At 49.8% G+C, this 23,830-nt stretch overlaps 1 protein-coding gene across 5 annotated transcripts in view; it reads right to left on the minus strand.

Annotated features, from left to right (window-relative positions):
- The window catches only part of Agpat3 (1-acylglycerol-3-phosphate O-acyltransferase 3), an 80,502-nt gene that overhangs the window by 3,021 nt on the left and 53,651 nt on the right, over nucleotides 1–23,830 (minus strand). For 3 of the 5 annotated variants that reach the window (XM_051187024.1, XM_051187023.1, XM_051187022.1), the window contains 6 exons: nucleotides 12,202–12,428; nucleotides 9,209–9,378; nucleotides 8,479–8,640; nucleotides 7,434–7,587; nucleotides 6,604–6,706; nucleotides 1,334–1,409 (listed from right to left, as the gene is read on the minus strand). In XM_051187024.1, the coding sequence (XP_051042981.1) occupies nucleotides 1,334–1,409; nucleotides 6,604–6,706; nucleotides 7,434–7,587; nucleotides 8,479–8,640; nucleotides 9,209–9,378; nucleotides 12,202–12,379 (843 nt within the window). In that variant the 5' untranslated portion in view covers nucleotides 12,380–12,428. Of the gene's footprint in view, nucleotides 1–1,333; nucleotides 1,410–6,603; nucleotides 6,707–7,433; nucleotides 7,588–8,478; nucleotides 8,641–9,208; nucleotides 9,379–12,201; nucleotides 12,429–19,136; nucleotides 19,162–21,309; nucleotides 21,421–23,830 lie in introns of those variants that run through there. The other 2 variants (XM_051187025.1, XM_051187026.1) reach the window with 2 other exon arrangements.

Genomic DNA, 23,830 nt, shown 5'->3' on the forward strand with positions numbered 1-23,830 from the left:
CAGCCACCAAGCTGGTTAAGAAACCACAGAGCCATCTCTGCGGCCCCTTTATTAATACTCTGGAGGAAAGTAGGGACCTGATACACAGTAAGCACTGTACACATAGCACATGGCCCACAGCACTGCGCTGCCAGCAGGCTGCTTTTGTTCTCCACTTGCCCTACGGCCTTTTTTTTTTTTGCAGGTCGTCTCGGTTTCCATTTTCATCTTTACATGCTCATTTTAGTCTGTATCTGCTACTTCTCAAATTCCTCTGAGCACTTTGTTCTGTCTGGCATTGGCAAGGGTTTGTCAAATTCCTCTGAGCACTTTGTTCTGTCTGGCATTGGCAAGGGTTTGTTTCCTTGGGCATTTTGTCTTCTGGTAGCTTGCAGCTGGCCTTCAGCTGAGTCCCAAGTGTGCAAACTCTGAGCAGTCTGCCTCTGGGGTCGCCTCCTCCAGGGGTGTATGGGTCTCCCTCCACAGCACAGAGAAGAAGGGACTTCTCTGTGTACCACTTTCTATCCTAGTGTCTCCAACTTCTGGAACTGTGAGGTTGGCCAGCATAATCACCAGGGCAACACCGTCTTCAATGCAGAGGAGAGGCAGGTGGGGACAAGGTCAATCTTCCCTAGACTGACTTCCTAGAAGGTTGGGCCTCGTGTGGGGCACATGCTACCACCTTACTGTCCTTCGCATCTCACCATCTCATCCCATGGAGGTTTACAACTCAGGACTTTGGGGGAACATGAAAACACTAGCAGGTTACCTAGCATCAGCAGAGGCCCCTTACCCTCACTCAGGTCTAGCTCTCTTCCTTCCTTGGTCTTTGGAGTTCCCTTACTTCCTCAGGAGCTGCTTATAGCGCTGGAAAGAACTGTTTACTGCAGGTTTTTCTGATCATCTGATTTCCAACAATGCTGAAGTGGACACTTATTGTCCCTGGAATTGGGCATAGGGTGAGCATGCACTGTGGAGTGGGAACTGGGCATGTGTGGTCCCAGAAGCACCCCAGGTATCTGCTGTGAGGCCCCACGACATAAACATGCTGCTGTAAGTCTTGGCAATGTCTGCTATATCCATAAAATTCTTTTATGTAAAAAAGGAACAAATATGGTAAAATGCCATCAACACAGTTTCACATGTGGGGCACGGTGCAACCCACCTAGCACTGTGCCAAACTTCATACTTCACCCGAGTGTTGATTTCTCAAATTTTAAGAAAAAGAGAAGAATCTAATGAGGTGAGGAGCTCCAGGGTTTGGTGTCCAAAGGGGAACCATGTGGCACCTGCCTGCCCTCTTTACCACCCTGCCTGCTCCAGAGATGGGACCCAGGCAAGCAGAAGCCTTTACCTTCTCCTGGTACAGCTTGTGAAGCCACTGGGCTGCGTCATTCTCGTCTGCTGGGATGTCTGCCAGTGGAAACCTCCTGTTACATCAAGAAGATCAAGAGTAAAGTGAGAGAATGAAAAAGATCTGCTTGTAGTTGTGGGAGGGGGCAGCAACTGAAATAAGCAGGCAGCAAACTAAGTTCCTGACAGTCATCCGACACCCTGGAACCTTCTGGCCCCCACCCCCACGTGAGGGCTAAAAGATGCCTCTATAGCTGGGGACACTTGTGAGCCACCTGCCTGGGACAGCATGCCCTGACCTCCCCACAGGGTGGTCTTGGTGGCTTTGGTCTTTCCCAACATCACTGCTGGAGATAATCAAGACACATGTGCAGCCTTTGATCTTGACTATCGTCTTCACTGGATGGAGAGAGACTAGGAGACAAGGCACACCTCTGAGTGTCTGTGAGGGTGTTTCCAGAGAGGGCTCTGACCTGACCATGTGTCGACTCAATGGATGGACTTCATTTTGAATATACTGTTGGGAGGCCCTGTAACTGTGGAAGGTGGGCCTGGCTGGGGCATGCCTCTGAAGAATGTATATTGCCCCCTTCCTGTCATTCTCTCTGCTTCCTGGCCACCAAGATGTAAGCTGCTTGGTTCTGCCTAAATGCTCCCCACCCTTGATATCTGAATCTCACCTCAGCGCCACAACAATGGAGCCACGTGATAATGGACTGAACTTCAACACTAGGAGCTAAACAAACCCTAGGCTGTTTATGCAGAAGTGACCACCACAAGGTGAGCTGAAGTACCCAAAAAGGGGAGAGGGAGGGGGTGTGGAAGGACTGGATGGGGAGGTAGGGAGGGAGAGAGACAAGTGGGTGAAGGGAGAGACAGAGATAGACAGGAACAGACAATACGCCTGGCTGAAAGACTCTACAAGGCCACATAACCAAGCTTCAAGACTATGGAGATTCAAATGCTGTAGATACAGTCAAATTATCCTAAATTATTTTTAGTCTCTAAGAAAGCCATCCACTGCCTTGCCCTCCATGTCTGAACTAATGTCCTGGTGACTATCAAAAGCTTACAATATATTCTAAGCAGATAACTAGCTCCCACTGACCCCATCAGTGGCCCGATCTGTGGCTCCTACCAACTCATTTGATAAATACTTCTGAACTTTCTTTGTTTTGCAATAAGTAAGAATCTCATATAACTACTTCCTCAGTGGAAAATAGCATTTGGGGAGACTTCAATGTGTGATCTGAGGCCATGGCCACTCACGCCTGACTCTCTTGCTCCTTTTGAGGTAAGGGCGGTGTCTGTGTCAGTAATTTTTTCCTAGACACAGCAGATCACTGCTTCAAGACAAAACTACATATCCCAGGTAGGAAAAGTAGTCAACATTGAGAGATTTTAATTTTAATCTCAGCTAACAATAAATGTTTCCATGAGGACCCTAAACTGTCCGAACCCCTACCCTGGGAGCCTGTTGGTAAACAAACAGGTGGTTGCCTAGCAACTACAGGTGGGCCCTTTTGCAGTCCTGTGGCTCAGGCCTTGCTGTGAAAATAAATCAGTTTGTGAATAAACAGAAGGTGGGAACTGCACACAGAAGATATCTCCATCCCTTTTACAGTGAGGACCCTAGAGAGAGAGACATGATATGCCCATGCCCCTGTGGTTCACAGGGCTTGTCTGGTACACAGAGCTCTGCCATGTGTGGAAAGCACATCTGATGGGAGGAGCTTCTCTGACCCCAGGAGATGCATCTCAACTGCTGTGCTTGACTTGAAATCACATGCTCAGAGAGTGATGCTGAGTCCACTTGTGGGGACAGCTGGCTAGGACTCTGTCACTTGAGAATAAGTGTTTGTGCCATAAGCTTCTTTAAAAAGCTAAACCCAAGCCGGGCTGTGGTGGCACACACCTTTAATCCCAGCACTCCAGAGCAGAGGCAGGTAGATCTCTGAATTTGAGGCCATCCTGGTCTACAGAGCTAATTCCAGGACTGCCAGGGATACTCAGAGAAACCCTATCTCAAAAAACAAAAGGCAAGACCCAGAGCTGAGCATGGTGGCCCACACCTTTAATCCCAGCACTTGGGAGACAGAGACAGGTTCATGGCCAGCCTGGTCTACATATCAAGTTCCAGGCCAGCCAAGGCTACATAGTGAGACCCCCCCCCCATTCCAAAACATAATAACTACTATTGGGAATGAGGGAGGGAGGGAGGAAGGAAAGAGGGAGCAAGAAAATTAGACCCAGTGGCATATTCCTGTAATACCAGAACTTGGGGTGTGGAGCAAGAGAATCAGGTGCCCCAGGCCAGCCTCAGCAACATAGTGGGTTTGATGGGCACCAACAGGGAGGTCCTACTTTCCACAGGGAACTGCAGTACCTCACAATGCCCAGGAGATGGCACCGAGTACTGGTGTTCACACAGGCACATAAGGACTAGGGTGGTCAGTGAACACATCCCAGGTCGTCATTCTCCCCCCCCCCCCCAACCCCCAGGTATCATCAGAAACCCTAGGCATTCTGCACTCTCTGCACCTGTGCTTTCCGGTGTGCCAAATGTTTCACACCCTAGGGCTTCCTCTGTTTTACCACTCTTGTGCTTTGAAGCCATTATAAAGCCACATGGGGACGTGTAAACACTGTGTTTGTGACTGCTGAATGACTATTGGGGTAGACACAAAATGGGTACACGAGACAGATGCTTTGCATCCAGGGGGTGGATGAGATCACATAGTTTCATCTGTTTTAACGTTTTCAGAACAATAAGTAATGGGGAACTGCTATGGTGAATATGGCTCTGGTTTGGGAGGCCCCCATAGTGGTCCCACTGTTCTTTCTTCCAGAAAAAAACCCACAGGAACTGTCCACAGCCTGCGACAGATCTGTGCACTCAAACTGAGGCCCTGGGTGGCTGTGGCTGTGTGGGCTGTGCCTAGGGACCTTTCCACCTCAGCACACGTACCCAGCGCTGGGTGGAGCACAGGGCCACACACACAGGGCTACACAGAGCAACACTGCAGGTTCATAGCCACATCAGCATGAGGGGCAGCAGCATCTGAGTGGACAAAATATGTTAGCCTATGCCTCCCCAAGTGCTGGGGACTGTGTAGGGGAGGATTTGACACAGTCAGGGTGTAGCTGGGGGGCACCTCCTGCAACAAGAGGACTAAAAGGCTCAGACCTATTTCATGGCTCTCTCTGGTGTGTGTACATGTGTGTGTGTAATGCCACACATACACACACACTACCACATGCATTATAGAAGAAGTAAAGAAAATAAAAGATGCTGAGATACGTGTAAGTGGGGTCCTGCTGACTCCCCGCTCTTGGCAGCTAGAGCTTGAGCTCTAGTTACCCTGAACTTCCCTGGAGTAACTCCACCATCCCAAGGCTAACACCAGCATGCCAGCAGGGAACAGAGATCCCCTGAGCCTATGCACATGCAGGCTTGCTCTGTCATAGCTCCTAGAGAGTTGTCACCTTTGAGGGAGGCATGAGGGAAGGCCCTTAGCTGTGATTGCAGGGGCAGGCTGGGTGGTGGGAAGGGCTTATTTGTGCACAGTCCACAGTCAAGAGCACAGATCAGCCAAGACCTTTATGAGCTCTAAGATGCCCACTGGAATACAGCTGGACAGATCTACAGAACCAGAATATCACAGAACAAAGAACAGATGGAGGAAGTCTCCCTAGTCACAGCCTGGTGTCCATGTGGGGGAATTTCAGCTTGATGGGTGACTGAGCAGCCAGAAGGGCTGGATGAGTGAGACCTGGCCACCCTGGCATAGGCTGGCTCTGACCTGGGGCAGTTAAGCTAGGGACAGAAGCATGATGACCTCTGAGGGGCTCACTCCTGGACATGGCCGGATTCTCAGTTACTGTCATCTCCCTTTGTGCTATGGTTTTGTTCTCTATTGTCTCTCAAAGATCATGTATTAGCAGCTTGTTCTCTGAAGAGGCCCTACTTTAAAAATGTGGGGCCCAGTAGGAGGTCCTTGGTCATGGGCATCTCAGGACAAGTCAACATAGTGGGAGGTCCTAGGACATGGCCATCCATCCCTGGAGAGGTCAACATAATGGGAGGTCATGGCTGACTCTGGAGGGGCCAGCATAGTGCAAGGTTCTTGATCATGGACCTCCATCTCTGGAAGGGTCAACACCCCAGCCCCTTCCTCCTTTACCAACTGGTGATAAGGTGGTTGCTATACCCAGCCACATGTTGTGTTCTTGCCATGACATGCAGACCCCACATTGGACCAAAGCAACAGAGACTCAGCCATGGATTGGGACTGTCAAAACCCTGAGCCAAAACCAAGTTTCTTCTTTGTAAGTTGTCTCAGGTGTTTGTTATGGTGACAGCAAGATAACTAACACATGTGGCCATGGAAGCCACCTAAGGCTCAGGGTTAGTCACCACAGTCCCTTGGGTGGCCCCATGATGGAAGATGAGCACATGAAGGAAAGGACCTTAGTCTCACTTGCTGACCTCAACCCAGGCAAGCTCCCAGGACAGGATACAAGGTCCTGAACCTCAGTTATCCATCTGTTACAAAGTCCAGGAGGAAAAAGCCAACAAGCTTACTGTTTATGTTCACAACCTTATTTCTGGAAGCCCCCTCACAGTGTTATTTGTAAACCAGCATGAGCTCAAGTCCACTCAGAAGAACCAAGCAGAGGTGTCAAATGGAAGCCATTTTGGGTGCATTGTTTCCTCAGGAGACATAGATGGGGCTTTGGCCCCAGCCAACACTGAGACGTGACTCCACCCACTGCGCCTAAGTCAGCACGCCTCAGGCAGTGCCAGTGGGTCCTGACAGTGGCTGTGCCACAGAAGATGGCCCTGCAGGCACCATCACTTGGGCTCTGAAGAGCAGGTAAGGCCTTCCCCAATCAGAACTTCCCAGGTCACTATCTAGAAGTTACTAAGCCAGATCAGAGCCACTTGGTGACAGTGCCAGTCTACTGGGGGCTGTGTAGCAGGTCCCATATTCCCAGCTCAAATCGAGAGATCAGAGGTTAGCATTAGTTCACCAGATTGTGTGACTGCTGCCCAGGCGAGGGCAACTGACACTGGCAGAATTTGGGACAGAGCTTTCCTCAGAGAGACATGCACAGGTGTCCACTGAGACTGAGAGACAGACAAGAAACAATCCTCACACTGGCCAGGGAAACAGCTAGAGATACTAGCATTGCCTTCCTCTGACCCGTGTCCTCAGGAGCCCTGCACAGAACCACATCAAACCCTGACAGCCCTGTGAAGGCGCTCACCTCACACACATGTCTGCCTCATATTTCTTTCCATAGAGGATCCCCAGCAGGGATGGGTTCTTACTCCCTCTGAAGTTCAGGGTCACATCGTAGATAGCTGCAACTGTAGGGAGGAGATAGGACAAGTGAACGATGGATGGTGGGAGACACCCCAGCAGTGACATCACCACCAAGCAGAAAAGCCGCTCTTATACTTGGGTCTGCCCTTCCCCATGAAGCGCACAGGCGAAGATCTTCACCCCACTCCCAGCTGGCTCAGACCCTCTCTGCTGCTGTTCTTGTGTGCCCAGTGCTCTTGGGCCCTTTCTGTGGCTTATGTAACTCCTTCCAGGGAAACCAGACATCTCTGCTGACATTCTCCTTTATAATGCTTTATATTATTTACATTCTGTTTTTTTTGACAGTTTCCCACTAAGCAGCATTTTATCCTCGAAGAGATGTGAGGATCTGAATATCTATATATCTATATCTATCTCTCTATCTATATCTACATATATATATATATATATATATATATATATATATATATATATATATATGCTTTGCTTTTTAAGACAAAGACTCATGTAGCCCAGGTGGACCTCAAACTATCTTGCTGAGAATGACCTTGAATTTATACAGTCGAAAATGATCTCCTGACCCTGATTTCATCTCCTGAGCACTGTAACTACAGGCTTGTGCCACAATGGCTGGCTTATGAGGTGCTAGAACACAGGGCCTCATGTATTCTAGGCAAGCCCTGTACCAACTGAGCAATACCCCCAGTCCCATTAACTGCCTGCTGCATACAGTAGCCAAGAAGCTTTTCACAATGGGTCACAGTCTCCTACCTGTCCCCCGGAGGCACTGGACTGCAGTGGTAAAACCCTTGGTCCGGGGTAGCAGGTGGTACTTGAGGGGGGGCAGCCCCTTGGAAGCAGCCACCTCCATGCTGATGCGGTGCTTGGTCTCTGTAAAGCGTGTTCCTTCGCAGTACAAGAGAAACTAGGTGCAGAAGGAGCATAGGGTAGGGAGAGGTAAGAGGGTTATTCCAGGACAGCAGGGATGGAACCAGACCCTGCCACTCAAGGCCCATAACATTCTAGGCCTCACATGCCACAGCAGCATACATGAGCTGCTGGAAGCATAGAAAAATACAAGCGCAGCATCATCCAGCGACAACTATGTGCCATGTGGTGTCATTGAAATGGTATTTTATTTTAGGGCTGCAATCTGCACTCCAGAACAGTTTCCTGAAAGAACTCTCCAGAAGAAGAAAAACCTGAAGGTGTCTCTGTTGTCCCCAAGTAGGGTATGAGAAATGTGAACTAAGAAGCCAGGCTTCCAAGAGTAGACAAGAAAGGTGAGGTATGCCATGCGATGCAGGGATGGCTCTCCCACCTCCCTGAACCCTAGGAGGGGGTATGCCAAAGCTGGGCTTGCCACAGAGGGGGGCAGTGGAGGGACGAGGGCAGGCATGAAAGATTAGATGGGATGGTCTCATAGACATGTGTATGCACAGGTGTGTGTGTGTGTGTGTGTGTGTGTGTGTGTGCAGGCTAGAAGTCAACCTTGGGTGTGGCTCCTCAGGCACCGTCCACCTTGGTTTTTGAGACAAGGTGTCTCAATGGCCTGGAGCTGGTCAGTGAGGCTCAGAGATCCACTCATCTTCACCTCCCCAGTGCTGGGATTAATAGTATGTTCACCACAGCCTGGCTTTTCTATTTGGGTTCTGGGGCTCAAACTCAGTTTCTCACACTTTTGTGGCAAGTATTTTACCACATGAGCCATTTTCCCAGCCAGAGACTTTACAACGTATAACTTGGGACATGGCACACAGGAAGACTGAGCTGTCCACAAGCCAATGCCATCTCAGGGCACAAGCAGCAAACTCACCCACATGTATTCTGGGTAGTCTGCCAAGCGCTTCAGTCCTTCTTTGACAATGTCCCGGTCTTCTTCCCACTTCCTTTTGCAGAATACGATCTCTAGGAAGTACCACGTCCAGCCGATGAGAGGCACGCACAGCAGCTCCCTCTTAGCCAGCACCTTGGAGCTCTGCAGGGAGCAGGGAGGCCAGAGGCACTTGTCAGAGGTGGGGAGGGCCTGGCCAGAAGCTCCACAGCCACTCCAGGGGCTCAGGCCTGGCTGTTCCTGGCTCAAAGCATTTGTTATTAATGAGACCCTGACTTATGGGTGTATGATCCTTGGATCAGCATCCCTTAAGCTCACGTTGTGGGGGGGGGCAGCCCCAGAAACTGTTCATGAGACAAATCTTGTGGGGAGGGCAGGTGTAGCAGGACATGGTAGATAGCACCTCAGTTCCAGGTCCTTTTTTTGTCCTCCATTTCCTGACATGGCTTAGGGGCTTTGGCTACACTGAGATCCCTGGTCCCTTTAGTGTAGTTTAAATTCACCTGAGTGAGTGCCAGACTGCTCACCCTGAAGGGGGAAAGCCAAGAAACCCCCAAGGGTCAAGCCTCTAAAGCCTTGGGGACTTCAGATCCCAGAGTTCTTGTCTTGGAGCCCCATTCCACCATCACTCACCCAGACCCTCCCTGAACTCCCTGTGAGTCACGCCCAGACTGCGTCACTCACCCAACCCCTCCCTGATCCCATCGCTCACCCCCAGCACGCCAAACCGCTCACACATGGTCCACCCACAAAGGAAGTCGATCTCGAAGTTGTGGTTAAGGATGACAACTGCGTGCTCCTTCCCAAAGTGGTCCACGGTGGCCTGGTCGGTGAAGAGAGTGCACTCCGTGCAGGACCACCACTCCAGGAGCATGACCAGCTCTGTGGGAGGGTGGGGTCAGCACTACAAGATGCTTGCCCAGTGCCCACCCCTAGTCCCCACAAGCTCTGGGAGCATGGTCTTAGACCCACTTCCATTTTCATCTAAAGGGGAACTTTCTTCTAGAAGTTTCCATATTTGTAAGCTTTTCCAAATCACAGCTGTGATTTGGGAGATGGGTGATAACAAACAGAAGAAACAGGGCCCCTCAGACCTAAGTGAACCCCTCTGCCTCAGTGCACAGCCACCAAGCCACTCTGATGGGTGCTATGCACCATCACACATCACATGACCACTAGCTCACTTGTGTGGAAGGATGGAATCAATGTCCTCAATGACAGGGAGGGAGAACGCCACAGGGCTGTGGAATTAACAGTTGGGAAGTGATGATAAGGTGGACATGGTGACTTTTCTGCTTATAACTTTCTCTGGTGTAAGATGTGGTCCATAGTAAGTCTTGCCCACCCCAGACCTATGGAAGAGCTCCTATGAGATCTATTGCTGTCCATGAGGCTGTAGGATGCTAAAAGGCACTAAGAGGTACAGTGACCAGGAGCTTGGAATATACTCAGCAGCTGACCCCAGCATCTTCACAAGAATGAGGAAAGCCACCAGAACTCAGAACTCAGCCTCCCCTGCCTGCAACTCATAGGCCAGTGGCAAATTCATGATGGACCAGGACCTTGTCGTCACTTGTCCCCTTGGGAAAGTTTAAGGGAAACACATGTTCACCTTCATAAGAAGGTCAGGGTCAGAAGGTTTCGTGGTAAGAGCTTTGCACATGCTTGTTCAGCACAGAATCTGAACATGAATGAGTTCTGGTGGGAAAGCACAAGAGGGCAGGCATCCAAAATGCACCCCATGGTCTCTAGGGAGAGCACACCCATCATGGCCAGGTATCAAGAAGGGTGGGCCAGGATGTAATTTTCACATGTAGGATGGTCATAGGAAGCTCCATACTTCTGGATCTGGCCACTGCTCTATGAGAAAACCCCAGAGTTCCCTGCAGAGTCCCCTGGGAATGGAGGCAGGGAACACTGCCTGCCTCAAATATGGAGTCCACGAGCAGGGTGAGGCCTTGGGGGCACAGGAGCTCTCACATAGCCCCAGAGAGGTGCCAAATGGTGTAGCTGCTTTAGAACATGGCAGAGGTGGGATCCTTAATGTTTTCCAAACACATTAACACATGGCCAGGGGCATCCCATGCGTGTGCCTGAGAGTCACACATAGGTCCACACAAGAGCACACCCAGGGCAGGGGTGGTTCTGCTGCTAGAGGGTGGTGACAGTCATCGTCCTCCAGGCCAGCACAGGCTACCACCTAATCACAAGTCACAATACAGAATGAATCTGAGGCATGAGTGTCCAGAGAGCCCCCAAGGGCATGCTCTTCAGTCCCCACGCACCCTCCATCTCTGCTTGAGGCCAGGGCCCTGCTAACTGGCTTATCTTCTCTGCCCTTCCAAGGGGTTGCAGTCAAGGAGTCCCATTGGGGACTTATCTGACTTTCTAGCATGCTTCCCATGTTTACTGAGAGGCCATTTGTTTCCTTTTCTTAAAGGGCTTGGTTATGTGCTGTTCTGACTCCAGAGTACTGCTGGATGTGGGAGGCTATAATTCAGTGTTTCTTTGTCAACATTTGTGTGGTCTTGTCATCGAGTCATAAATATAACTCGCTATTATGTTATGGGTGTGGGATTTCTAGTGTGCCCTCTGCACAACAGTTGTCATATTTTGAGTTAAACTGGGGAGGGGGAATCAGGCAGACTGTTGTCACTGGCTCCTGAGTAGGGAGGGGATAAGGATTCAGATAAAGACACACTTCCCTGTGAGGTGACACATGAACTCTACTGGAGTTGTGACAAGCAATATACACTATCCTGTGGCCACTCCCTGGGGCACTGCTGTCCCTTCCTGCCTCTGTCCCTGCTGACAATGTCCCTACTGTGACAGCCAGGTATGAATAGTAGCATATTGTATACTTTTTTTGTGTATCTGTTTTTTTTTTTTTTTTTTTTTAACTTAGAAATGCATTCGGAAATTTGGAAGGGGTTTCTCTGTTCAGAAAGGCCACTCATTCCTTTGGTATCTTTGAGGAGAGATATGGCCAGGACTAGCCTTTACAAGACTGCCTGGTTAGCTTTGGGCTCATATAAACAAGACAAGATGGGGATGCCTGTGGGGAATGGTTATCTGCAGGACTCACAAGGCTGCATTCTTACTCTGTGGAGCAACTGACTCAGCCTGGCATCATGTAAACTGCAGGCAGGCACATCCCACATCCAGGTCAGTGCCACTCCCATGGTGCACAGGGTGGGAGTTAGTGGCTGTCCAGCTTTCTCAAATGAATGTACTTTCATGCACTAGTACATTCTGACAGACAGGCAGCACCCACACACATGTGACTAAGGAGCATCCATGTTTTTCTCTGTGCACTGTGATGTGACTAGGCAGGGGCCATTCAATACTGTGTGCTGGAGGCTGGGTCTGAGGTCACCGAACTGATTTCCTCCTTGCTTTTGTTGGTTTGAAAGCACAGGCAGTGCTGTTATACCCTCTAAAGTCTCCTTTTCTGTGAGACACACAGCCTGATATGGAAACATCATGTGGCTGAGACTAGTAAAGTTACTCTGGACACCTGTTTACAGGGCACCTGGGAGGGTGTCGTAACCTCGGGGAGGCTTGAGCTTCATCTAGCTCTATTCTGGGATGGTATGTCAGGTGTGGCTCATCCTTACTGCCCCTTGGGATCCCTGACAGGAGAAGCTTTCCTTTCCCCCTGGAGAGGAACCCTTGCACAATGCCTGCAATGGTGGGGACACTTACGGCTCCAGAGCGAGTAGGCCAAGCGGCAGTTGATGCGGCGGTATAGCTGCTTGCTGATAGGCCAGAGGGCCAGTGTGCACAGCTGGGTGAAGTTGATAACCAACCCGCTCACCACAAAGACGAAACCAATGAGCAGGTGCACCACGAACTGGGTCTTCAGGTAGGCAAGCAGGCCCATGGTCGCTGCTCAGGGGCGGGCGCACGGTCCTTCACTGAGAACAGCCGTCCTGCGAGCACAGGGTGCACTGGTCAGAGGATGCAGGGACTAGGCATAGGCTGTGCCTGGACAGCACTGTCTTCATTCAGGGCCCTGAGGAACAGATGCCCTGCTCCTGGTTCAGAGAGAGACTCCCTTTGGAAAGCTGAGGAACAAACATCATGCCTATGTGCATCTCACACAAACTTCACACACACCCACCACGCATATACACACACATATATGTATTCGTGTGTTTGTGCGTGTGTGTATGTGTACACAATGGTTTGCTGATGCTGGACTATTAGGACGGCCAGCTACCATGCCCTAAGGACATATACATAGCAGGTCTCACTTTTGTGATAGAAACTAGACCTCATGCTGTGTAGGGAGCCTCGGCTCCAGCCAGATCTCCAGCTGACCAAAGCCTATGGCAGCTTAACTGTGGCTGCAAGAGCATCCCAAACAACTTGGCTAGGTCACTGTGTTCTGGAGTAATTTGTTAAATCAGAAGTAGATGAAGGAACAGAAACAAAACAGTGACAACAGGAACAAATCTCAGGCCTAACTGTGCTCCAGGCCTATGACAAACAATTTGTTAAGTCATGAAATCCCATAGAGTAGATGCTGCTAGGACTGTGTGTAAAAAGTGAGTGACATCAAGCACAGGGCGTCTGACTGGCCTGTTCAGGGGCACACAGGGGCCAGCAGGAGGAGATTTCATTGTTGACTATCTGGCTTAGTTTTATGTCCATGTCTCCAGGCCAGTTCCCTCACAGGCAGGGCCCTCAGCCCATGTGCCCTGATACCTCAGGAACCTCACAGCTCCCTCCTATGCAATTCCAGATGGATCTGCATAAACCTCAAGATCTGAAAAGACAGAGTCTCCACAGCCATCACCTGGCACTAGCCTAGCTGTGACAGCTCTGACCCAGCAGCCCCAGGAAAAGAGACAACCCTCACCATCCCGTGCTCATGCCTGTGTTATGGTCTCTCTGTCTCACCCTTTGGTTTTGTGGCTTTCAAAATTGATGTCCAGGCCCCAGGCCACACCTGCAATCCCCAGGAACAGACTACAATTTTTAATAATGGGCCTCAATGAGGTCTTACATACAGTCACAATGCACTGATTTTGGGTGACAAGTTTCGATGACCGTGCAGCCACCATTACTACACAGAATGGGCCATGTAGACTGGTTGCATCTCTGCTCTGATAGCTTGGCTTTTCTTCTTTTCCCAGGTATAGAACAGCATGGTTTGGGCCCAGATGACCTGGCCTCACACTGCTGAGTTTGGTCCTGCACACAAGCAACAGCAACACCAGTATCCACTGCTAAGTCCTCAGCGGCCCTTTGCCTGACGATGCCTGGGTCTATCTAGCTGTCAGGAATGAAGGAGCCACATCTGTTCATGCTCCAGGCCATGAGGATGGCTTTCTCTGAGCATCCTGCTCTAGCAACCATCCCTATGTTGCACAGTGGTAGCTTCCTGCTCTACTGAACAAGTCTTGAACTAGAGAGCTTGTGTAGAACTCCAGATGAGCCCACATCTACCCTCCGTATCCTGCCCCTGCAATACACTGCCATCTACCACATTCACTTCTGATCTCTGGTGTTCCTGGTCCAACTTCAAGGTCTATGTCCCTGAGTCTAACCAAACCTGACAGGGGCAGATGGATATAGCCAAATGTTAGCCTGGAGCTCAGCTCAGGCTCGAGACCACTGTCTATCTACTACAGTGTCCCACAGGTCATCTGACATATGTCCTTGTGCAGACACTGACCTCGGTCATCACTGTCTCCTCCCTAAACACCCCAATGACAGACACGGGGCCACACCCCACTCTAAGCACTCTTCTCTCACTGTGTTTTTGCCTTCAGTGCTGTCTATAAGAACACCACTCAACCTTCACGCCAGCTCTTGCTCTACTCTGCTTGTGACTGCAAAGTTTCTGTCCATCAGAGCAGGTAAGTTGAGGAGGGGCCTGATTCTATGGCCAGGGTATTGGCCCACGTGCCTTCCAAACAAGTTTTCTTGTGTGTTTTTAAGGCAGGGTCTCCCTATGTAGCCCTAGCTAGCCTAGAACACACAGAGATCCACCTCCAGTGGATGCATGAAAGCATGCACCACCGTGCCCAGCGCAAACCAAGTTTTAAAAAGTTATGTGTCCTCAGATGACTTCAAGTTGACACCTACATTTCAAACCCAAGTTTAAATATGCAGTGTGTACAGAATCTGGCCTGCTATAAAATGCGGCTTTTTTTAAAGTAACTTTTAATCCCCTAAATGCAACCATAGACACTGGCCAGCCTAGAGGTCTGGCGTCCCTGTGGCTGTTTCACAGCCTCCCTATGCAGACACTGCCCTGCTTGCTCTCTGGCTGTGTATTTCCACTGTTTTTGATGCAGGATCTTATCACCATATGGCACACCAAGAGTCTCTTTGGATTGAAAATCTGCTTGAGAGTGTTTTATTGATTCCTGTGACCTACTATCCCAGCCAAACTGTGAACCACTTCAGTCTCATTTGATACTTCTGGCACACGGGCTCAGAGGTGAGGCATCTCAGGACTCCACACTTGAACTGTCCTGTGAGCCGGTATCACCCACTTGCAAGGCCATGATCCCAACCCGAGCCTGAACCCTCTGACAGCAGCAGCACAGGCTAGCCCTCTGCACCCTGGGGGAACCTCACAGCACTTCTCAGGTTATATCTTTGTTTTTCACCATGATCTTGATCCTGAGAGCTCTGAGGCCTACACCTCAGCCATCTGAAGGGACTGCCTCCTCATGGTCACTTTAGATTCAACATTTTTAGCAAAAAAAAAAAAAAAAAAAACCCACAGGGCTGATAGGCAGCTCACTCACAGGGGACACCTAACGCTCTACCACTAGCAAAGTGATGTCACCAGACATCCTTGGCATAAGAGCATGGTGTCAGCTAACTACCATAATCCCTACAGGGGCTGCCTGAGAGTGGACTAACCCTGACCATGAGATGTGTCACCCTGCAGTAGGACGGCACTGTCAGACTCACAACCTCTTTCTCCCACACCCCTCTCAATTTCATGATTCCTGCCCTGGCGTCTGGCACCTATTAGGACCTCTGAGCACTGGTGTGACTTAGGATCCCCATGTGATTAGATGTCACTAGAGGCTTAGACATGGCTTCCAAAGCCCAAATGCCCAACAGCTGGGAGACAGAGTTGTCCCTACAGCTCACAGGGTGGTTTCCTGAGTTTTTCCATAACCCTTGTCAAATAATGGGTCTGGTATGCTCCCAAAGCCAGTACTTGTCCCTGTGAGAGACAGTTGCTTTCAAGGTTTCACCATGGCACTTGAACAGGCAGCCCAAACTCTGACCTTCCTGGATCACAGGATGATGGCAGGTCAGAGACTAGCCAGCCTTGGTTTCCAGGGAACAGGTGTACTGCTTGCCAACTGGGGAGGAGGGAGCCAGTAGCTCAGCAAACCTGTGCTGATTACAGGGTTAGCCACACCAAACACTCTAGGTGGCACCAGCATCACTCTATGCTTGTAGGGATCTTACTCAAACCTGCAAATGTCACCACAGCTGGAAAACAGAAACTACAGGGATGCTGCCCCCCAAAGGATGTGCCTGGGAGGAGAGTGGGGCCCCCTCTTTCCATATATACCAGTCACTGAGAAGATGGACCCTTCCATAGTTAATTGTGACCTAAAGGAGCCCTTGGTATTTGCCTGAGATATCTGGGGCTCAGGGCATCAGCAGGACAATGAACCAGTCAGTCCACCACACACAAGGAAGGCCTTCCCTAATCCTCTGCCCGGATTCCTTCTCACTAGAAATGCATTGTGTAGTCCCCAGTGGTAAACCCCTAGGACCTCAGAATGTGACAGTTCTTAGAGACCAAGGGCTTACAAAGTGGGGAAGGCTGTTGCTTCTGAACTGATTGCCAACTTCCTGGTCACAGTCAGTCTCCATCCTCCCATTCCCGGAGTCTCTCCATCATTCTTGGTCCCTTTGCCCTGATTCCCTAGGGACCACCTCCTAGAATGCCCTATCTGTCAGAGCTCTGTCTTTCCAGGGATCACACACACACTGCCTGGCTGAGGGGTAAGAGTCTTTCAGAGAGGGAGGCTGCAGAGAACCTCTCTGAGCATGCTATGAGTCAGTCCACACTGCTGCTTCTCAGATGTGAGCTGACCCCTGGCCCAGGACCTGGGATGGCTGTCTGGGTAGCAATGGCATTTATAACTTCCAGGATTGCCTTCAGAGACCTTGCAGCCTGCTGTGGCCTTTGGCCATTAGTGGAGGTGCTCAGGTCAGTCTCCTGGACCATGAGCCCAACCCAACCCAGGTTACCAGATCACAACCTTGGGGTAAATAGGAATGATTCCAGGGGACCAGGAACACCTAGATAATCCCAGATGAAACTGCTGACCCACATAAACACGGTGAAGTGGGTGTGGTCATAGGTTGCTTAGGCACACCATAAGCCATTTCAATACTTAAGCTGTTTATAAATACTACTGGAAGCTAATTACAATAGCCAAAGCTCCCCTACCACCTTGGAACAAACTGAATCCACAGCTCATAGGAAACACAACCAGGGAGATCCAAAAAACTGAAAAGGAATGGGAACAACCATGCAAGTGCCACAGCTACAAAGCCTGTCACCACCACATCATACACAGACCAAGAGCATAGACCCTCCCTCTAGCAGAGGCTTCAGGAACGAGGAACAATCCTACCACCTTGTACTGCATGGGCAACCCACAGCCATGGTCTGTAGTCTCGGGTCCACGCAAGAGCACAGCCACAGGCCATGAGGTCAGGTCTCACACAGCATCTCACATGGGCCTTCTGGGCTCCAGTGGTTTTGTATTTCTACTGGGTTTAGGCAAGTTTTAAAAGTAACAAAAATTACCTTTAAACCGTGGTTGAGTACATGGGGATTGTGTAGCTTTACATTTTCTTGACTAATGAATTAAAAGGTACAATTAAATGTCACACCCCAGCCCCTCCGATCCCTGACAGAATTCTACTCTGTGGCACCAGATCACCCAAGGTCAGCTGATAGCACCTGGAGCTGGGAACAGCACAGACATCAAAACAGCATATACCCCTGACTTCCGAGAATGGAGCCCCAGCCCAATACCAAACCAGAAGGCCGCACTCCTCCTCCTGGAACAGGTGCCCCTGAGGTCATGTGACCCACTTCTAGCTAGTGGGGGGGGAGTAGGGCCTCCAAGGGGGTCTTTTGCTGTCCCAGGGAAGGTGATAAACACCAATCTTAGCACCTCTTCCCCTCTGAGCTACGAAGGGACATGCAAGGCATAACAGTCATTTGGGATTGTGAAATGATGTATACTGATAGATACAAGGCCAATGATGAAGTTTTTGAGGGGGATTAGCCAAGGTCTGCTAGCACTGCTGTACACCCTGAGGTTACATGAACAGCTGTCCACTCAGGAGGCAAGGGCACACATAAGACTACAGCTCTGTCACCTTGCACCATCATTACTCTGAATCTACCATTCACACAGGTGAAACATACAACACACAGAGGATGGTCCCATAGCTACTAAATATGTGACTCCAGTCTGCTGTAAGCGCACTGTAACAAACAGCAACGAGACTTCCTTGTCTTACAAGCCACGTTGATTAGGTTCCCTGTTGTGGAATATTATGGTAAGATGTGTTACATTTGTTTATTCTGTAGAACATTTGTTTAATGATGCAAGGATGTGTTGCATTCTTTTAGGTTGCATTTGTTTAACTCTGTGAAGCTGTGTTACTGTACTTGTCTAAAATACACGATTATCCTAATAAAGAGCTGACTGGCCAATAGCCAGGCAGGATAAAGGATAGGTGGGGCTGACAGGCAGAGAGAATAGAAAGAAAAATCCAGAAAGAGAAGATCAAGGAGCAACAAAAGGAGAAGGAGAGGAGGACTCCAGGGCCAGCCACCCAGCTACACAGCAAGTCACGGAGTAAGAGGTAAATATATATAGAGAAAAAGCCCAGAGACAAAAGATAGATTGGGTGATTTAAGAAAAGCTGGCTAGAAATAAGCCAAGCTAAGGCTGGGCACTCATAAAAAAAGAATAAGACTCTGTGTAATGTATTTGGGAGCTAGGTGGCAGGCCTTCCAAAGAACAAAAAAAAAAAAAAAAAAAAAAAAAAATATATAAAAAACAACAACTACTACAATTTCCTGAAAGAACTACTTGGCAGAGAACTCTTCATAACAGGAGCCTTAAGTCTCAGAGACTCAAAGCACATCCCACTCCCATTCAATATCAGGCCTACTGAGCCACGGCTTTGCCAGGGATGCAAGCTGGGATAGCTTTGGACCAGAGAACAGGAAATTATCACCATTGGAGCTGTGGGTATGCCATCCCAGCAAGCTGAAGTCAAGCAAATTGTGTCTGGCCTCCTTGGTCACTGCATAGGAGCTACAAAGCCATTCATGAGAGCCCCACTTGGCCTGGGGCCCCTCTCAACACCTTTGGAGGAGTCAGAGGACAAGAGGGCAATGATAATGTCCCTTGAGTGCTTTTAGTGTGGGACAGGTGAATGAGGCTGTGCTAATGGCCCCTGGGCAGTTTCTACAGAATGAGGCAGGAAGACAGACAGTGAATGAGCCTCAGCAGGGAAGTGGACAGTGGGAGCAGTAGATACAGCTCTCATGACAGATCAGGTCCCAGTGCCACCAAGCAAAAAAGCAAGTGAAGAACCTCAGGTCCCTCACTTACCCCAAGTCCCCAGCTCCAGAATCTTTGTGGCCTCCAGGGTGTTTCTGATGGCTGCCCTGGCCCGAGCAGTGTCGATGGTGGTAAGGGAAGCAGAGGGAAGTACAAAGCTCCCAGGCCTGATGACTACACAATGGGCCTGTGACAGGCCTCTGCGCTCACAGGCGTGGCTGTGTTTCTTACACCAGGACACCACCCTAGGCCAGGGCAGAATCCCATGCTCCAAAGCATACATGTACATAGTGTAGGTGCACTTCCACAAACAAGCACACACTCATGAATGGCATACAAGAGAGCAGTAGTCACACATGCATAATATATGCAGGTATACTACATATGCACATACGTACACTCACATGTGTGAACATGTGAAGAGCCACATTTGTGAACAGCCACACAATGCATAATGCCCAGATGTACACTCTACACATACGACATATCAGTCATCTTACACACACTAAGTATCATGACAGATTGCTCTAAGTGGGTGGATTACTTTCCACATAATAACCATTACAGTGGTCTTTCTTAGTCATACACTTTACTACACACACTGCAGCTTACAATGCAAAACAAAAAACAAAACTGGTGGAGGTGAATTCTAGCTTTTCCTGGGCATGGGGAGAGCTCCTGTTCCTTCCCTCAGGTCAAGCCCAGCCCCTGTAAATGTGCAGCCTTTCTTCACCCTGTCAGGAGTCTTAGGTCCCAGTAATGCCAAACAGAAGAATCAGATGAGAGGTAATGTTTGCCAAGGAGAGATGATGGGAGCCACAGACACTTCAGGAAGAGAAGCTCAGATGGGTGGAGTGGGACATGACGATATCCTCCAATGCCAAAGCCTGAATATTGCTTTCCTCCACGATGCCCCTGCTCTGCCCCCAGACTCTCCAGGTGCCACAGGAACATTGAGGAGTCCTCTTGAGAGTGCCTCTCTGGGGCAAACACAGGGTGCAGCCTGTCTGCAGCCCTTTCACAGGCCTTGGTCCAGCACAAGGGCATTGTCACCTTTGCATTAAACTGGCAGCATATTCCACACATCTAAGCTAGATTTTCAGGAAGGTGGAGATTCAAACAGAACAAACACCTCAGCCTCCACAGGGCACATGGCAGTGAAGTGTTACCACTTGGAACCTGCAGCTACCAAGAAGACTGGCCTGAAAGGTGACCACAGAAGGCTAGAAAAGAGTCCCACTTCCTCTCATGTGCTAGGATCATATTCTATTCAGCAGTCAAATATTTGAGCTCCATGTCTGAATGTAAACTCAGAAAACCTCAGAAGATGTGTTTTGAGTAAGACAGCTTCTAAAATGCTACCCCAGCCAGTGGTATAAGAGTAATACATGAAGGGCAGCAAAGGCCATGCTTCTCTGTGGTGAGACTGCAATTGCTATCAGCATATGCAGTAGCCTGTGGCTGTCCCAATACTCACTGAACTCCAGCACAACTATGGGCTGCGTTCATTCCCACTAATAGTAGGTCCTCTTCACCCCACACTGGGGCCTATACTGAGGCAGTGTTCACTCCCAATGGCCACCCTGACACCCTCCTCACTTACTCTTAAGGCACTAAACACTGCCGCAGTAGTAGGGCTACAAGGGCTAAATGGGATAAGGGAACAGGCCTTCTGCCCCTGAGGCCTCCTGGGAGGTGCCTGGCTCAGATCTTGTTAACACAGGCAGACCCTTCAGGAGGATGGCCTGATCTGAAGATCTCATCAATGAAAAAAAATACATAAATTCATACCTAAATTCTTCTAACTCCATGTCCTACAACAGTTACCCTCTTATGTGTGTCCTTCTCTCTGCGGTCCCCAAACTTCATGCCAAAATCAAATTTTGTTCTATAACTTATCCTAGTAACTCCACCCTATAGTGCCAAATCCAAAGTCCCCAAGGTCAAGGTGTCCTATCAAGCCACCCAGCCTGGCTGGGTGCTGGGATCCAGCATGGCCTTCTTGTGGTTGAAGGATGAGCCTGGCTTTCTATGTTTGGAGAGACAACATCTTTCTGCTCAGAGAGTGACAAGGGAATCTAAGTCGGCAGGGTCAGTGCCCTCAAAGCCATTCTGAGCCTGTCCCTCCCTGCTCTTCCCTTCCTGGCAGGAAGCAGGACCTCCGTCAGGGCTGCCTTCTGCCCTTCCCACCCAGGCAAGGACTCGGGACACCCTGGCTCCTTACCTGCCCTTCCACTTTTCTCTCCCTAGGCTCTGGATTTCAGATGGCTGGGGTTGACTGCAGCCTCTTCCCACAGCAGGGCAACAGGACTCAGCTGGCAGGAGTTGGGATAGCACAGTGACCACTCAGCTATGTCCCAGAGCACAAAAATAGCCATTCTGCCAAGTGGGTGAAACGTCAGGGCTGGCTGTGTGGCCAGCTCATGTTCACACTTGGCACATGAGATGAGCAGGGCTTGTGGAGCAGGGCAAGAAAGCAGTGTGCAAGAAAGAAAGCCTACAGGACCAGAGATGCCCACACTCAGCAGCCTCACCACCTCATTGCCCCACAGGGCCTGCCTCATGCAGTGCTCTACTCTCCAACCACAGGAAGCTGGTGGGTGGAGCAGTGCCACACACAGGGGCTCATACAGGAAGATTGCGCTCTCATAGCCTCCTTATTCAAAGTACAACTCAGTGTTCTGACCTGTGCACTTTCTGCCTGACTTCATCGACTACAGGAAGCAGCTGCAGCCGGGCCGTAGCACCTCATGGCAGGCCAGCGGTGTAGGGTCTTTCCCATAGCCACTTCCCTCGAGCCCTTATCTATACTGAGAGGGGACAACAGTCCCTTCCTCTGTGGAGTAAGGGCCACAGGCTAGAGACTCAGTCTAGGATTACTGAGCAATAACTGAATGACCCAGGGTCAGCTGATGGAGAGCAGAGGGGAGAGGGACCACTCAGCACAGCAAAGCAAAACAACAGGTAGAATGAGAGGATGGCCCTCAGCACCATCTGATGATGGGGAGAGAGATGAAAGTTGAGCAAAAAGTACAACCAGAAGAGGATGATATGGACCTCCATGCTAGCCACCTATCGACAAGGCTGGGGACCGGGCATGCTGAGCTGAGACTAACCCTGTGTGGGGGGTGTATTTTCTTTCTAATGCACCCAAACTTACCTGGGGCCATAGCGGTGTGATCAACAGCAGCTTGTGGGAAGGGGGAGATATTTCTGATTGACATACTGAGTAGCAAGTAACACCTAGAGTTGGGTGTCACATAGTATGGCTTGAGAGCTGCCAGGAAGGTATTGTGGCAGAGCAGCTTGAAGAAAGTGTCAAAGCCACAATCAGTTCACTGCTCTCCTGGCATGCATACATTAGGCAGGTCCACACAGGTACCCATAGCCTTCTCTATGGGGGAACCAGCTAAGGCCATCCTGGAGCAAAGGGGCTGACGGGCTGGGGCTCTTCTCAACCCTGGGCCCAGCATGCAGCTCAGGCTCAGCTTCTATGCTGTCCCAGGCCAAGCCACTGACATGGCCCTCCAGGTCAAAATGGAACAATAACAAGCCACAGGTCCACAGCCTCCAGAAGCTACCAGGATGTTTACAGTCCTAATTCTGAAGACATCTCACATAACCCTGAAATCTAAATAATTTCCCTTTTGAAGATTTGATTTTAAAAGGGGACAACCCTACTTTTGCCATCACCCAAAGAATGCAGTGAGCTGACTACAGAGACAGTACCAGTGCAGGCACTTGGACCCCTGAGGAGGGGACTGAGTGCTGAAGGCATAGCCATTGTCTCCCACAGGTCATCGCTGTGGCCACAGCACGCCACCTCCTGGGACAAGCAGCAGACAAACCCTCGCTGCACACTCCTTAATGATTGGTTTGAGACATGCTTACAACTGAGTGCACTCATGATGAAACACAGATGCTCCTCCCCTGAGAAACATCATCTTCATGCCCTGAAGGTAACCTCCAGCTTATGGAGCAATAGGATGTAGGGCACTTTCCTGCTCTTCATATTTTTTTGGCACAAAGTAGTTACTTACACAATTATGAAACATTGAAAACTGAAAGACAGTCAGATGTGGCAGCACATACCTTTAATCCCAGTACTTAGAAGGTGAAAGCAGGTAGATATCTTTCAATTCAAGGCCAGCTGGGTCTACATAGTGAGTTCTAGTATAGCCAGGGATATGTAGAGAGACCCTGTCTCAAAAACATAAATAAAAAAAGAAAACCGAAAGACGGTATTGATGCTTGTAGCTCAATGAACAGTCTGTGGCAGAGGAGGGTGGAGGGTGGGGCTGTGCCACTGATCACTTTTTTTTTTTTTTTTTTTTTTTTTTTTTTGATGCTGAGGAAGGAATCAGGAACCTTGAACACACTTGGCGAAGATGCTGCCTCTGCCTCTGACCTCTGCTCCCAGCCTGACTCTCTTCAAGCTAATCAGCTGAGGACAACTTCCCAGTGAAGCTCTGAGTCATGCAGTGGGCACAGACACCTGCTGTGGTCACTCAGTTGGTGACTGACACCAACTTCTGTTACTCCGGTGGTTTGTCTCTTTCTACTGCAGCCAGCACTTCCTAGCACAATTCAGTGTGCATGGCAGTGACACCCACTCCCATACCAGAGGAGACATTTCTGTGAACCAACATTCCCAGGAAAAAGAGTACCACTCAGGCTAACAATTCACAAGGTTATCTTCAACCCCCTTAAGAGCCATTCATGGCCCACCTCTGTTTGACATAATA

The sequence above is a fragment of the Phodopus roborovskii genome, unplaced genomic scaffold (genome assembly GCF_943737965.1).
Source record: "Phodopus roborovskii unplaced genomic scaffold, PHOROB, whole genome shotgun sequence".
In the NCBI taxonomy this organism is placed as follows: domain Eukaryota; kingdom Metazoa; phylum Chordata; class Mammalia; order Rodentia; family Cricetidae; genus Phodopus; species Phodopus roborovskii.